This window comes from Argiope bruennichi, chromosome 1, assembly GCF_947563725.1.
Source record: "Argiope bruennichi chromosome 1, qqArgBrue1.1, whole genome shotgun sequence".
NCBI classification, from domain to species: domain Eukaryota; kingdom Metazoa; phylum Arthropoda; class Arachnida; order Araneae; family Araneidae; genus Argiope; species Argiope bruennichi.
In genome coordinates, this window is record NC_079151.1 from 8746482 (window position 1) to 8762966 (window position 16485).

Consider the following 16485-nt stretch of genomic DNA (forward strand, 5'->3'; position numbering starts at 1 on the left):
CTAACACAAATACAATTTAATTACAAAAGCATACAACGAACCTAAAAATATTTTAAGTCAAGTCCGCATCCGTTGATAATAGCTGTCAACAATCAGAACACAATGCGCATGTGTGAATTTTCATAGCCAGATACGGTAACGCAAATGCGTGATTTTTCTACGCCAGTTGGGGTAACGCTATGCAGATTAAAAATTTTAAATTTCCTTAATTCTGTTTTATTTTAATTCAAAATTACTTCAGAATGAATCTGAAAGATCGATTAATTAGCAATGTTTAATTTTAAATGCATCAAACATTTAGAAAATAGACAGAATCGTTTGAAATAATCGGTCGAAAAATGTTAAGCCTAGCCTCATTAGCGTGGAGAAAAAACTGAAGCCTTAATCATTTGGCGGTGGGGAAAATGAAAGGATTTTTTTGGCGCGGTAAAGTTAGTTTTTAATTAATAATTACAAATTCAAAAAATATAAGTATATATATATATATATATATATTGCGTACAGTACCCTTTTAACTACACTAAAAAAAAAAAAGCAAGCTTTTCCAAGCTTGTACTAAATTTGTTAAATGAATTAGAGCCTAAATTTTTCAGATTCTATATACTTAATATTATAAGTATGGAATGGGGAAATGTAATTTTAGCCCCTTCTCCAATTTTTCGTTCTATTACTCTTCATTACAAAAACTATATAATTAATTGTAAATGCCTTAAAATTTTGAATAGATTTTGAATAATAATGTCTAAATAAAATAATGATTAAAATAGTTATTCATAGAATATTCACATATTCTATGAATAATATTCATATATAACACATTTAAAAAAAAAACAATACATGCAATGAAGGGCGAAAAACCTTTTTTTTTGGGGGGGAGGGGGGATATTAACAAGCAGTTGCTTCGAAGGGAATAAAATATTTAACAATAAGAACAAGTCCTTAAAAATGAAAATAGTGAAGTTAAAATTCAAGATTTTACCGTTTTTCAACAAAATGCATTAGTTTTAAGTTTTTAGTTTAAGTTGGTTTTTACTTATTTACACATATATAAATAAGTAAACAGGAAATCTAATTTTTAAGAAATTCATTTTTCACGTGTGCATTTTTCATATCATACTAAGCAATAAGTAAATGAATTAGTTAGTACATATATTTACAAAACATTTTCTCCGGCCAACATCATCGTATTTTTCCCGCCATTTATCTATACAGTAGACCAAATAGTTGTCAATTTTTGTTCGTGCACATGAGCTTATTTGCTTCAGATTTTAGAAATATTGTTCACTTTCAAGAAAATTAGCTAATCAAGAAAACTTCTTATGAATTTTTAAATTTAGTTACTTTACTTTACATATGTTATCGTTATCTAAGATTAGGCATTTATAAATTACTATATTTCTGTTCGATTAATTAATTTTTCCAATTATAGAAGCATTTTATAAGTATTAAAAAAGATCCAGAAGATTAAGCATCCTGTTAAATTCAAACCAAATTCAAAGTAGTAAAAAACGTATTCTTCATCAAAGTCCAATTAAATATTTCTATGATTCCAGTTAAAGAGATTTAGTGTTACAATCTGTGTTTATATATATATATATATATATATATATATATATATATATATATATATATATATATATATATATATATATATATATATATATATATATATATATATATATATATATATATACTAAGATCTAGAATGTAATATAACCATATATTTTTTTCAAGAAATCTGTGTGCAATTAAATCTTAAGATTCCCATTAAAAATGGTCTCAATTTTTTGATGGTCAAAGATTCAAATCAAATCAAAGAAATCAAAATCTCAATAAAAAAAATTAAGAAAAACATTTTTTTTTACAAATAACTTATTAAATTTTTAACAATGAGAGAAAAATTAGGATCAGTATTTAAATAACAGAAAATTAAGATGCTGAAGAATTTCAATGAGCTAATTAATGATTAACTGGCTTTAATTAAATTCGAATTATTTATTATAAGTTATGTTGAAATCAAACTAGAATCATTAGAAAAACTATGCCTGCCCCCCAATCAGATTAATGTTGCCCTCCTGTCGGAAAACTTCTGCCGCCGTCTTTATCCATCCTGCTTTTGCATTTACCTCAAAAATAAAAATGGTTGTTTCCCATTGCATTTTAGTGACTTTTTTATCCCTATTACAGGGGTGTTTGTGGGACCCCAAAAAATCCCCTGAAACTTTTACGGACTTACTACCGACATTTTGGAGTTTCGAGAAGGGGGGGGGGGAGAAATGAAAAATTACAATTATGAAGTATTGAATGACCTAATTATAAAAGTTCAATGAATTACTTTTTTTGCAAAATTAAGACCTTTGAACCCAGGTCACGTGATCGCACATCTGGTCGAACGAAGTCTCTCCCTTTTTTTTCTGCCGCGCCTACTTGCCGAAAAGAATCCAGAAGAGAATGTCCGAGAACCGGGGGAATGAGTCATAACTCGCAATAAGGAAAGAACAAAAAAGAAGTTTTTTCCCCCTTTTCACGCATTATCACTGCCTTTGGAGAAAGAAAGGAAAAGTTTTCACCACACACACTGACCTTGCGTTTTCTGCTTTCAAAGCAAACAAAATTACCCAGATCAAAATAAATAATTCATTATTATTCCTACTTCCTTTTGAACGACGATCCCCGGAATTTCCGGGTATCGAAGTTCAAAATCCCCGGAATTCCGGGGTTTCCCCGGAGCACAAACACCCCTGCTATTAGTTAGCATTCCTCCTAAAGAATGGAAAGTCCTTTTGTTCTGTAAGTTTTTGGTTATTACTACATATCAAAATACACTTAACAGAAATGTATAAAATTTGTCACAAAAATAATTTAGACCTTGTTCCTTCAATCAGCATCAAAATTTTAGCGAGTTTCTATTCAAAAAGTTTTAATTTATAAATTTAGTAATTAATAAAAAATATATTTTTTTAAAAGTCTATTTTTTTATCTTTCTTATTGAGTATTATAATACAAAATAAGATTTATGTCAAAAATTCCTTATATTTATATATTTTTTTAAAAAAATGGAAATCTCATGTACTGTCTGAAATTGAAAATTTCCATTTTTTTTTGTAATTCCCAAACTATTTATTCAAAATTAAAAATGTTATACATATTGGATCTATTTTAAACAGAGAGTTTGGATACATATTCTAAATTAATTGATGCTATTTTAAAAATTGTGTTTATTTAAATCTAAATATGAAGTTGACACCTTAGAGAAAAAAAAATATCTCATATACTTATAAAGAACATGTTTCTACAACAAAAGACATTTACAGCTTTATTATGCAATAACTTGCTTCAGAATAATAAGCAATATCTAGATACTTTTTTTTATAGTCAGTACATTATGAAATTGCATTAAAAGATTAATTGTCTTAATGTCAAAACTGTTGATCAGGAAACCATTTTTATAATGTTATGGAAGATGTATATCTTTCCACAATTTACAACACTATTATATGGACTTAAAATCTTCAATAAGCCACATGGTTGCAACACCACAAAAAAATCAGTGCAATATGAAAACAAATTATTTATGTCAAATGTTTCAAATGAAGAGACTGGACAAATGCCTTTTCACAACACAGATGCCATGTAAAAAGAATTGGCATTTCACACACAATGCATTTATTGCATTGGCTGTTGCCCCATTTTCAGTTAAATCAAGTTTAAATTTCCATACAATACTTCAAACTCTGCTAACCAAAACAAAAAATTCTTTTCCACAATGATAATTTAATTCAATTTGTGTACACATGAATTTCAAAGTGGCTCTTTATTGTTATAATTTGATATAATTTATTTTTGATTTGTAATTATATATGATGATATATAATTACAATATAATTGCCTGACTTGTTATAATTTGTGTAAACAATCAAATTTAATAACTAATGTTTTTCATTACTTTTCTTTTTTGCCTAAAAAATTTCTGTTGAAAAGAACATGAATTGCTTAGCGCTCAAAAAATTCAGCCTGCCTAAAATGAATTGAACATTACAAATTCAGTTTCTAAACAATGGTCAATATCAATTAACATTTTAAGTGTTTGGAAACTATCTAAATGTATTAATATTACCTGAATATAAAGAAATTTATTATTCTAACCAAATTTCCTACACTTGTTTATTTTTTACCAAAATTATTAAACAAAGCTATTCCAACCACCTTAAAGAGAAAAGATTTAACAATTTTTTATGAATATAAAATTTATATGCTTTAAAAGAAAGTGTGAAGCTGAAATTTTCCTTTCTAAAAAAAATTCTTCTCTTTGAAAAATTTTAATCACAAATAAGGCAAATTATATTATACTAATAAAACAATATTTTACAATTGTATGATATTAAGTAGTAAATATTTCATTTAAAAACTTTTTTCCAATTATACCTCGTGTCATTTTGCATCAAGCTGACAAAAAAAAATTATTTGACATACATGATCTTGGATTTAGAATGCATTTTAAATACTTAGTCTTTTCAAAAATTTGAGTAACTACATATTTTTGTTAAGTTTATTTTGCTTATTTAATCTTGTATGGTTTAGGTTTTACAGTGGGAAAAATTTTAATTTTTCCCACTGCAAAACCTAAAAAAGTTTTTTTTAAGAAAATTTTAAAATTATTGTTCTCTTTTGTTACCAGTACACTAGAAAGGCTTAAAACTTTTTGTTTTTCAGTTTTATATTTCTGAAACACTGTCTCCAACAAAATGATAAAAATGTAACACATTTCATTCAAAATATTTGAAATTTTTTCTGTTATCTCTTAAATATTAATCTAATAAAATTTAGGATGAATTTGCAACAAAAATTTTTAATAAAAAAAAAGTAAAAACATCCAAAATTTAAAAAAAAAAATGCACAAATTTTTGTTGATTTTTTTAAAAATTATTAAATATATCAAAAACTGGATCCTCAAGTTTACTAAGTTAATTAGGAAGGTTCATCAAAAATATCTGGGAGCAAGTATTGAAAACCAAATCGAAAGAAGCATTTTTCAAAAAAGCTATTTTTAATAAAGTTCCAAAAAATTTCAAAGTTTCTAATTTTTTGAACCTGGAAAATATTTTTTAAATCTTGACTTCTGCACTGTTTATATCCAACCAATGCATTTATTGCATTGGCTGTTGCCCCATTTTCAGTTAAATCAAGTTTAAATTTCCATACAATACTTCAAACTCTGCTAACCAAAACAAAAAATTCTTTTCCACAATGATAATTTAATTCAATTTGTGTACACATGAATTTCAAAGTGGCTCTTACAAAGTGGCAACCAATACAAAATAAAGCAAATTTTATCTAAATTAATGAAAGGAGATTTTAATGGTCGTCTAAAGGAAGGAAATAAGTTGATTTATAAAGAGTATATTTCTATAAACAGATGAAGAAAATAAATGAAATGAAAATAATATAGAAGATAGCATATACATAAAAAAGATATGTTGATCATATTGACCTAATTCAAGAATCAGCAAAGTGTGGCTGCTCTTTTAATATGCGATACAGATATCAAAATAAAATATTAACTTAAGCAACAAAAAAAAAATCTAAAAATATTTCATGACAGTTGTTTATATACTTTATACATCAAGACATTCTTATGCGATTTCCATTGAAACTCTCTGCCAATGAGAAAATTCATTTTATACGATAGACTTATTTATTGCATCTGCAACTTGATTCATGAAATATTATATAGTTTCGGGGGGGGGGGGGGGGAGTAAAAAAAAACACTCACTATTTAGAAGTGAATTAATTGATTTCAATGCAGTGATTACAGATTGAACAGAATTTCCTGTTTATTTAATATGCCCCAAAAATATCTAATCACAAAACAAAAAGTTCAAATATTAAAATGTACACTGAAAATAAACCTGAAGCACTTGAAAAAAGTTATTCAGAAAGAAACAGAAGAGTAGTAAATCTCATTGTAAAATCAACCTAAGTTGTCACATTTCCAAAATATATCAAATTAAATATTTATATAACTGTAAATTTGATTACATTCCAAGGAATAATGAAGTACAAAAAAGCAATTTATGAATAAGAATTTTGAAAATATTTCATTACACTCTTCAACAATAAAATACTTTTCATAAAATTTCAAAAATAAAACCAAAATAATTTTTAAAATAATATCATTGCCTCCCAAAACTGTAAGACAGGACAGTAAAGGCAGGTGGAATATGCAACTAGTCAACAGGTTATGAATTTAAAGTCAATCTTTGGATTTTCTATCTCCTGTATTGGAGTCTTGCAGTGTGAAAGGCATTTCACAAATTGTATCCATAACTATATTATTTTGAAGGATTTCAGGAAGAGCCACTTGATAATCAACATTCAGAAGTTTCAGATAGAATCTGCTGTTAACAATTTTTTTTGTAAAGTAAAAATATTAATATAAATAAAATAGTTTCACAATCATGTCCTTAGACGCATTTTTTCATCTCTCAAATGCTGAAAATCAACTCTTTGAGACAATAATAGCATTTTCCTTTGATCATTATGTAAGCAAGCATCTGTTGATATTCAAACAGCGGCGGGAAAAAAATTTTGATGAAATTTTATTGTTAAAATAGGATGTATTATACCAAATAGTAACCACTTGAAAGTAAAATTTACTTAAATCCTCATTAATCCGAAACAAATAATCAATAGTATTTTCATACTCTTACTTTGGATTCATAAAGCACTTTGGCTTTGGTAGGATCTGGCTCGTAGCACAAAACCTTTTCCCCAGCAGCAAATTTAAACTTTACTCCTCTTGTGGCAACTCCCATTATTATCACTTTTTAAATATCAAGACAAATGCGATGAGAAATTAATTGACAGTAATTTTATAATCTACTCTATTTACTATTTCCAATATAAATCTCATGAAGAGAATAATGTTATTGACAGAATCTCCGGCGATTCCTTACAAGATATAAGTGATGCGTCGTTCTTTCTGAATCGGACTGCTGTGTCGATACGATAAAAGAAACGATAGGTGCCGGAACCGACTTATGTGACCGGTCCACAAAGCTGCGGTACGGGAACGTGGTGAATAAAGAGACGGAAGAACCTTTGAAGAAAGAGAGATGAGTCGCACGTAATTTTGTTGTTATAGTGATGACGAAAAGAGAATAAGCATCATGCCTTGCCCAATCGGATACCAATTTTTTTGCTAAATTTCTTCGAATGGATAGTCTTCACTAAGTATCCACTGTTTTCAAAATGAAGTCTGGTGCAGGCAAAAGCCTGCTTAAAGGTAACAAACAAAAAAAAAAAAAAAAATCAGCCAGATTATTAGTTTCTTCAATGAATCTAAATGGGCTAATGTTTTAATTTGTGCCAAATATTGTATGTTTTTGATATTTCTCGCAAAAATTGTTAAAATTATAAGAAAAAATCTCGTTATTTTATGAGGCGTATCTGTTGTCCTCGCATTTTGATGATTATGATATAATTATCATTGGTTTCTCTTAAATTATAACTAATTCAAATAGCTATATTTTTAATTTTTCAACTATAGAACAAAAAAATTTTAAAAAAAATCACCATCATAAACTGTTTCTCGGATTTCTTTTTTGTAAATATATATTTTTTAAATATAAGAATAATCTGAAAAATTGTATTTTTCAGATTATTCTCGGATTTATAAATTTTCTGCAGTTATTTTGCACCATTTTCCTTTTTCCCAGTGGGCTATGACTAATAATTTAATTCTACCCACTATGATTTCTCATTTAAAAGTAGCCCTTAAGTTTCAATTTATCCAATTGATTTCTACTTTTTTAAAGTTAAATCCCCATCTTTCTCATCGTTTGATTTAATGGCATTGTGCAAAATGATTCAAAAATTCTCTTTCCCTCTTAGTTGTTTGGTATCAGAATTTTTATGATTAACCTTCCATTAACAGCCAATTTATGTTATTGCCACTCCCTTAATTTTGGCCCTTCAGAGTCGTAAAGGAAAGGCAATGGGCCTCAGTCTTATTAGACCAATTTTTTCTTAGAGACAGTTGTTGAGTCAGCAGAGAATAAAGCAAGTTTACTGCTGAGAAAAAAAAATTTGAAAAAATGAGTTGATTTTCTTTTATTTATTTATTTTGCTTTTGTTGTATTAAACCGGCACATCAAACACTGGTAGTCCCTCAAATCAATTGACTCGCACACCTTATTTTTTGTATTCATTTAATTATTTCAATCAACTTTACATTCGTTTATATAATTTATTTAATTCAAAGAATAAATTACATAGCATAAAATATAAATTATATATATATATATTTAATTATTTCAATCAACTATACATTCGTCTATATAATTTATTTAATTCAAAGAATTAATTATTATAAAGGAAATTAATTATTAATTAAGAAATGAATTAGTTACACAACCCATGCACACAATAAAAAATAATTAAAAAGCAGAAAATGCATTGGTATTTAAATTAAATTTTTCATGTTAAATAAATCATACAAAAAAATCATGATATTTAATGATGATTATTTTTCTTATGGTAATATATAAAGAAAATTTAAATTACAATTACATAACCTATTTATAAACAATAAAGATGAATGCATCTGTTTTTTGCTACTTTCCAGGACATACCGTCAAAAAAATGTTTTTAAAGGGAATAGGTTTCCAATGTCCTCAATCACGCTTCTGTGACAGTTATTAAACAATCCGCGCGTAACGTTTTTGTAACGATTGTTAATTACAATTTTCCATTCGTGAGATTAGCCATTAGAGACGACACGCAGCCAATGACTTCACGGATCCGGAATCGTAGTAAAAACCGGCTGCGATTCCGGAACTACGCTTCAAATCGGAAGTCCAGATCGGATATTTAAATGGAATCATTGCCTAAAATTACTTTATTAATTATTGAAATTTTAACAATTTAATAATTAATTAAAGTAATGATTCTATTAATTAATTTCATCTGCCCAAATTTGGATTAAAATTAATAAAAATAGTATTAATTAACAATTTTTACAAAAATGGTTTATATTTTGTTCTTGTACTTTTAATTATGAAATTTCATGAGTTATTTGCCCCACTTTTCGGTATTTCGATATAGGCATGCAATGTCTTTGTACTGTTCTAATTGATTTTCGGTGCGGTCTCTCCATGAATTTGTTTATCTTTTCTAGGGACAATTTGCTCACTGAAGTGTTTAATGGTAAAATGGCAATTTTAATTAAACTGCCTTTCCTTATTAGCTCCGTGTTTTAGAAAATGTCTTATTCATCATCAAGAAACCTTAAACAACCTCTTCCAATTTTTAGGGATTTGGTGTCAATATACAAAAGTTTTAACTTGTTAATAATTTTATTGATATAATTTTATTTTCACTGATTTGTCTACCAACTCAACTATCATTAAAATTAAAGCAAAATTAGTTTATTTTCTATATTTTAACTCTATTTGCCATAAGTGCATTTGACCTGTTCGGTCAAACGCTGGAATCTTAGCGCAAACGTCGCAGGTTCAAGCCTTCCAGGATAAGGAATGCTTTTTTTTTTTATTTTTGCCCCTGTAGACATTATAATTATTCATTTTAAGTTTCAGATAATCTTTTAAAAATGTTATCATAAAATATATTTTATTCGGCTTTATTCTTGTTACTGAACTTTACATTGTACAAACATAAAGTAATAAAGTAATTAACTTAAATCCTTTCAAACGAGTTTCCAAAGCAGAAAGTGTAAGTATTCGTTTCATTACATTCTAATGAATAAAAATTAAATGGAAAGAGAATGCAAAATATAAGTCAATCAGATTTTTTAATTATGTATGGTACTAACGAATAATGCTATCAATTTATAAATCTTCGTTCATTACATTTCTAGTATTTATTTTTATATATTTAAAAATTTCATAGTAATTTTTAAATTAATTTTCCACTTGTTGGCGCATTTTAAACTTGTACACCAAAAAATCGTTATTACTTAAAAAATACGGACTCATTATTTTACCTAAATCTAGTAATATTTATTCGATTCTATCAAATTTATTTATTTTATTTTATTAAAATTTTAACAGAAGATAAATTTTTCTCTTCAGAATTTCTAGTTTAGAAAGGAAAAGAAACCATTATGCTGAATATTTTTCATTGACTAAAACAGTTATATATATATATATATATGCGACCCCCCCTGTCGGCGAGAGATTGAGAGTTTCGTCGGCAAAATTTTTACTACTTCAAAATGGTTGTGGAAAAGCACACATTCTCGAATATGAAAATTTAAAAACCATCTTAAAATTAATATGTTGTAAACAATTAAGTAGTTGTTAAAGCGGTTTGATTATGTTTGGTAAAATAATCAATAGGGTGGCAGGTCAATAAGGTGCCGCATTTTGAGGACGATTTTTGATCGCCTGACTATGAACGCAATTTGATAGATGTAGAAGTTAAATTCGCACATTTTCAGGCTTTTGATTGAAATGTCGTTCATCAAGCTTCTAATTAGCATTACTTTTGGCAGTATATCCGACAGGGTGAATAAGTTATCTCACTCTGCCGACTATGAACTGAATACGATGGAAGTTCGCTAATTTTCAGACATCTTGTGTAAATGTTCATTCGGCTAATAATTTGCATTACTTTTGGCAGAATAACCGACAACGTGTCAAGTGAGTAAGAAGTCACATTTTTGCCGATTTATATTTGTCTTTCGGCTAAGATGTTATCATAAGTTATGAGAAAAAAATTTTTTATCGAGTACTTCGATTATTTGCAAGTGGAATTATTAAGGAAAAATACTTTTATATTTCACAAGATATAGGGCCGGCGTCCTGGCATAGGGGTAGCGCCTCTTCCCGTGACGTGGGCGTCCTGGGTTCGAGTCCCAGATCGGGCATGGTTGTTCTTCATCTGTTCTACCTGTGAGATGTGTGAATGTGCCCCCCTCTAAAAAGGGGATGTACAAGCGAATGTGATGCGCGAGTAGCTAAAACATACTCTTGGCCCTAGTTATACTCTGTTTCACCCTAACTTGGCAGTAGTGAATATTCTACGCATGCCGAATCGCAGTCGTTGTCAAGGGAACTGGGTTACTTTAAAATACAAAGTTACAAGAAATGTAGATCGCTAGGCGAAACTTTATCGCCCAAATTTTTCGCCAAATAATAAATATTTATTTACTTTATTAGATTGTCATTTTAAATCAGAATTAATTCTTACCTTATTTTCATTATTTTGTTCAATATTATTGGTTCGTAACTTTACTGATTTATTAAAATAATTTCATTTTAAGTTTATACTTATTTATACGCGATTGAATGACTATTAAAATCCCACATAATTGAAAGCAATGCATAAGTGAGAGTGGCTAAAGTTTTTATTTCTTGACTGAATATTCAATATCAAGAAGTTGATTTTTCAGAGATTGAAGTTTAGAACTGTTAAACAAAATATAATAATGGTTTTGAGTAATAAGCCTTGCATTAATAACAATGTATGACATTATTTGCGATGAAACAATATGCAGTGCTTAATAAAAAGTAACGTTAAACTGAGATTTTTTTCAAAATGTTTTACGGTTTTCTCAATAAAGTCTAAAAATTAACAAAAGGAAGAAATTTTTAAAAATTTAAATTTTCGAATTAATACAATAATTAACGTATTTATATTAATAATAAATAATTTTGCATATTATATATATATATATATATAAATATATATATATATATATTCATGAAAATCAAATTTAAAAATCAAACATTATTAATTTAATCCAGAAAATCAAGTATTTACAAATATATAAATACGCTAAATATTCAGAATATCGTAAATTATTGTATTATAAAAATCGTAAAATATTAAAATTCGAAGTAATTGAGAATATCAAGAGAAATAAATTATTTTATGGGGAAAAAAAAACATACTTACTAAAGTTATTCAGAACATTTAAAAAATATATTAATTATAATATAAATTATAAATGAGACATCAAAAATCATCAGCACTCATTAGTTCTGCCTCACTGTCACTTGAATCACTGTTCATGGAAATTATTAAATTTTGGTTTTCGCATACTTCCTCTACAAGTCCGTCAATTTCCCACATTTCTTTCTCTTTTGTTGTTACATGGTTAATGCATTTTTTCCAATTGTCAATTGTTACTTTTTGTATTGCTTGGATTACGAGCTCCTTTACATCATTAAGCTTAAAAGTTTTATTTTCGCGTGCAACATGTCCTTTAATTTGACTCCAAATCATCTCGATAGGATTTAACTCGCTGTGGTAAGGTGGCAATCTCAAAATTGTATGTCCATATTTTTCTGCAATAGTTTCTACTCGATATATATCATAAAAATGTTTCACTTCAGAAACTTTCTGCAAAAGTTCGATTTTAATCATGTCTTTATCCCATGAAATATGCTTTTGGGATAACCATTCTTGAATAGACTTTTTAGTCCAAGAACTTGTAGGAATTTTCTCCATTTTTACAGAATGATAAGAAGCATTGTCCATTACGATTACGCTGTTTTTCTTCAGTTTAGGAAGAACACTTTCTAGCCATTTTTCAAAATGATCACCATTCATCTCGTCATGATAGTCACCAGTTTTTTTCCTAATAAAAATCTCAGCTGCATCACGGACGAAACCTTCTTCGCTTCCAATATGTGTAATAATGAGTCTCCTTCCTTTTCCTTTTGGTGCCGACAAACCTACTGTTAAATTTGAAGAGGAGACTTCGTAGCTACTTTTAATTTTAGTATCTTGCCATACTCGACTCTGAGAATGGCCTTCATTTACCCATGTCTCATCAAGATAATAAATGGGCGTGTTTTGTTTCTTATAATGAGCAATTTTTCTCAAATAATTCCTCCGCCACAAAATAATATCTTGTCTCTCTAGGAGTAACGCTTGTGTTTTTCTTTTTTCAAAAGAAAATCCCAAGTCTTTCAATATTCTGTAAAGCGTTGTTCTGCTGATGTTTTTCGAAAAGATATCTCTATCATCGTTCACAACTTTTAACACTTTATCTAATGTTGGGATCTCATTTCTACGAAAAAATGCATGAATTTTTCGTCGAATGCAGGATAAGGTAAAGTCATCATATTTTATAAGTCTTGATTGTTTACCTTCTAAGCCTGGTCGCTTCTTTCCAGGGGTACTTAAAGGACTGGATGCCTTTTTTTCTTTTTTCAAACGGAAAACTGTTCTTTGTGAAACGCCCGTAAGATGCGAAACTTTGTCAACGATTTGATTGATAGAGTCTTGAGGGTTTTCTTCTCGGAGTCGAGAATAAACATTTAATATGTTTCTACGTGCTGCACTTTTTATTGGTTTCCCTCGTCTTGAAGGTGTATAGAGAGTAGTCGGTGATAACACTTTTTCAGACATTTTAGAAATGACGACTTGAATAAATATCAACAATCGAAAATGAATGTGATTAACAAGATCAAAAAATATCAGTTAATTAAAAAGCGAGAGCAAAAAAAGTACGTGTGATGATAATAACGGTGAGAACTAAATGAATAGCTGGCGAGGGCGTACAAGAGAAGCGCGCCAAATATTTGACCTTGGAGACCGGTTCTACAAAGTGGAATTCATTATGTCAATCTTTTGGTTTTATTCGTTCGCTTTATTTACAAAATATTTAACAGATAAGCACTTCTAACTTGAGAATAATTTTAAATACATGCTGATAAAAAAAACGATATCTGTAATTTATGATATAATTTGATAAATTTCAGCGCATTTTAGTTGTTTTAAAGTCAAAATGGATGGGGAACTCTTTCCCAGCGCGGAGCGTCACATTTTCTACCTTTTACAATACTGCCAAGTTGGGGTGAAACAGAGTATAGCGCTACTAAAACAAGAGACGCTCCCTTGGCTCAAAATCGCTAACTTGGTCAGCGAACTTGTCCATGTCAAGTGCCATTATAAACATGAATAGGACGATAGTTTTCTCTAATTCGGAATTCAATGAATCATTTTATGAGATTTTAGATTATAAAATGAATCATTTTTTTTTATCTAATTGTTATTTCTTCGGTGATGAATTGGTAAATTTATTTTATTTTACTTCACTGAGAATTCTCTGATTAAAATCTAGTTTATGGTTAAACTAAATTTAATAAACACTCTTTTCTCTCGATACTCTTGTGTTTTATGCATTCTAAGAAGAGTTAGGTGGCTGTAACCAGGTTATGTGAATTCATTATAAATTACTGGAATAAGTAAATTTTATTATAGTAAATTATTTAACAGTAAAATATCTTTTTTATGCAATCTAATTTACTAGCTACAATTATTAAAGAAATATTACCGACTGAAAATGACGACAAAAAATAAATATATATGTTATGGTAGCTTTTTAGCTACGCTAAGAGCTTATCCAAGTATGTACTAAATTTGTTAAATAAATTACCATCTAAATTCTTAAGATTCTGCATTCAGTATTATAACTATGTAATCGGAAAAAGTATTTTTAAAAAACTTCTTTTACATTTTTTAATAAATATTCTTTACAGTAAAATCTATATAATTTCTGGTGCTTCTAAATTTTTAATAGACTTTAAATAAAGATATCTTGATAAAATGATAATGTCTTGATTAAAATATTTTTCATAGAATATTCGTATATGATATATTAATAACTTGACATACGAATTTACTTAACTGGTACATCTTATTAAGGACAATTATTATTATTTTAATTCCTAAAATAATATAAAGTCATTTGAGGCACTGATGAGTTTTCAAGTGATTTTTGCATTTTAAATTACTCAATACTTTCACTTAATTGTAGATTAAAAATTTAGTAATTCGATGCGCGATCCAAACTCGTCATTGTATACGAAGTGGTTAAGAAAAACCAATGCATGCAACTGAGGGGATAAAAATAATTTTTTTAGAGGTATATTAGCTTGCAATAGCTTCGAGGGAAACAAGTACTTAACCACAAGAACACGTGCTTAAAAATGAAGATAGAGGAGTTCATATTCTAGATCTAAATGTTTTTTAATAAAAAGCTTTGTCTTTTAAAGTCTGATAGTTTCTTAGCATATACATAATACATGGGACACCTAATGCTTAAGCCGCTCATTTTTCACACGTACATTTTTTAATCTTACATAAAATAGTTAAGTTTGTACATATTTTTACAAAATATCTTTCCAAACTTTCTTAAGAAACATCATTGTATCTTTTCAGCATTCTATATCGTTCGTGTCCGAATTATATTAAATTTTTGTTGTATGCGGTCGCTTATTCGCCTCGGTTTCGAAATATATCTGAATTCCCTCTCGTTGTTGCAATTCTTATAAAAATTATTTTAGGTAGGAGACTATACAAAGGAGGGGGAAAAAAATCTGTTTATTAAACATGCTGGATTTCTAAAAAATTTCTTTTATAAAACTTTTTGAATATAATTTCTACATTCATTTTAAATAGCTTCCATGATGAGAACATGTATTTGTTTAATTTACAATGACACCGCATTCTACCTCAGCCTGTGTTTCTATCTATATACTGCAATCTAGAATAAATATAATTGTATTTTTTCCAAAATTAGATCTTAGTGCAAATAAATCTCAAGAATCTCATAAAAATATAGATTCAAATATTGACAATTTTTTAAAGGTCAGTAAAAAAAAAAAAAAAAAAAAAAAACTGAGAACATTTTTTTTGAAAATATCTTTGTAAATTTTTATCAATGAAAGAAAGGTCAGTATATCAATAAAAAAGAAGCTAAAAAATACTTAATATCCTTTACTTAAATGTAAAAATTAATTATTATAAGTTATTTTCTAACCAAATTAGGGAAATTGTGATTGCCCCCCTGTCGGATATGTCTTGCCCCCCCGTCGGCAAGACTCTACCGCCGCCTCTGCTTGGTTAAATGAAAATGACCCTGGATGAAGCCATGCACCCATTTCTGTATCCTTTCTTCTGTTCCTCGAAGTCTCCTGGGGGGGGGGCGGAAAGAAAGAGAATGGAGAAAAAGCGGCAGTCCCACGATCGGGCGCACACGCCGGGAAGGAAAAACGTGTGGAGAGGGGGGGGTCGATTGCCTCCTTCCTCTCAGCAGGCGGCAAAAAAAAAGATGGGGGGGGTGAAAAAAAGCGATGGTACGTTTTCCCATATCTCTTTATTCTTTCGATCTTGCGGGGGTGCTCTAAGATGGGGAGGTCATTGCCCTTCCAATCCCGCATGGGGAGAGGGGGTGCGCCCCACCTCTCCCCCTTTCATGATAAAAGAGAGCATGAAACTTGCAAGAGACACTCAATTCTCTTTCTCCAGGGCGTTCCCTATCTTTCGGTCCACCCTAGAAGAGAGATTACGCCGTCTTCCTGGGGAACGATTGGGAAGATCTTCCCTTTTCTCTTTTTTCTCTCTCTCGCTCTGCACGGCGAGCAAACAAAGGGTCGAAGGCGATGAAGAATCTTTTGGGCCGGCAAGGCCCGGGGGAGATTTGGTGAACAGGCTATTTCTCTCAAACAT

At 29.1% G+C, this 16485-nt stretch overlaps 2 protein-coding genes across 4 annotated transcripts in view; both read right to left on the reverse strand.

The window, feature by feature from the left end:
• LOC129962708 (male-specific lethal 3 homolog) overlaps positions 1–6983 on the reverse strand; it is a 66458-nt gene extending 59475 nt beyond the window's left edge. For 2 of the 3 annotated variants that reach the window (XR_008783942.1, XM_056076657.1), the window contains exon 1: positions 6711–6983. Coding sequence is in view for 2 of the 3 variants with exons in the window: in XM_056076657.1 (XP_055932632.1) it covers positions 6711–6815 (105 nt within the window). In the remaining variant the exon portion in view is untranslated. The remainder of the gene's footprint in view (positions 1–6710) is intronic. The other variant, XM_056076644.1, reaches the window with a different exon arrangement.
• A 4996-nt stretch (positions 6984–11979) lies between these two features.
• LOC129962281 (uncharacterized) lies at positions 11980–16485 on the reverse strand. The gene is made up of 2 exons (XM_056076030.1): positions 16326–16485; positions 11980–12887 (listed from the first exon to the last, which is right to left on the reverse strand). The coding sequence occupies exons 1-2, from the start codon at positions 16483–16485 to the stop codon at positions 11980–11982; spliced, it is 1068 nt and encodes a 355-aa protein (XP_055932005.1).

Bases quoted from the DNA above. Each gene is read 5' to 3' on its own strand.
- LOC129962281 (XM_056076030.1), bottom strand. From the start codon at position 16,485: ATGTTTGAGAGAAATAGCCTGTTCACCAAATCTCCCCCGGGCCTTGCC. The intron at 12,888-16,325 runs GTAATCTCTCTT...CGTTACTCCTAG, and splicing joins TCGTTCCCCAGGAAGACGGC to AGAGACAAGATATTATTTTG.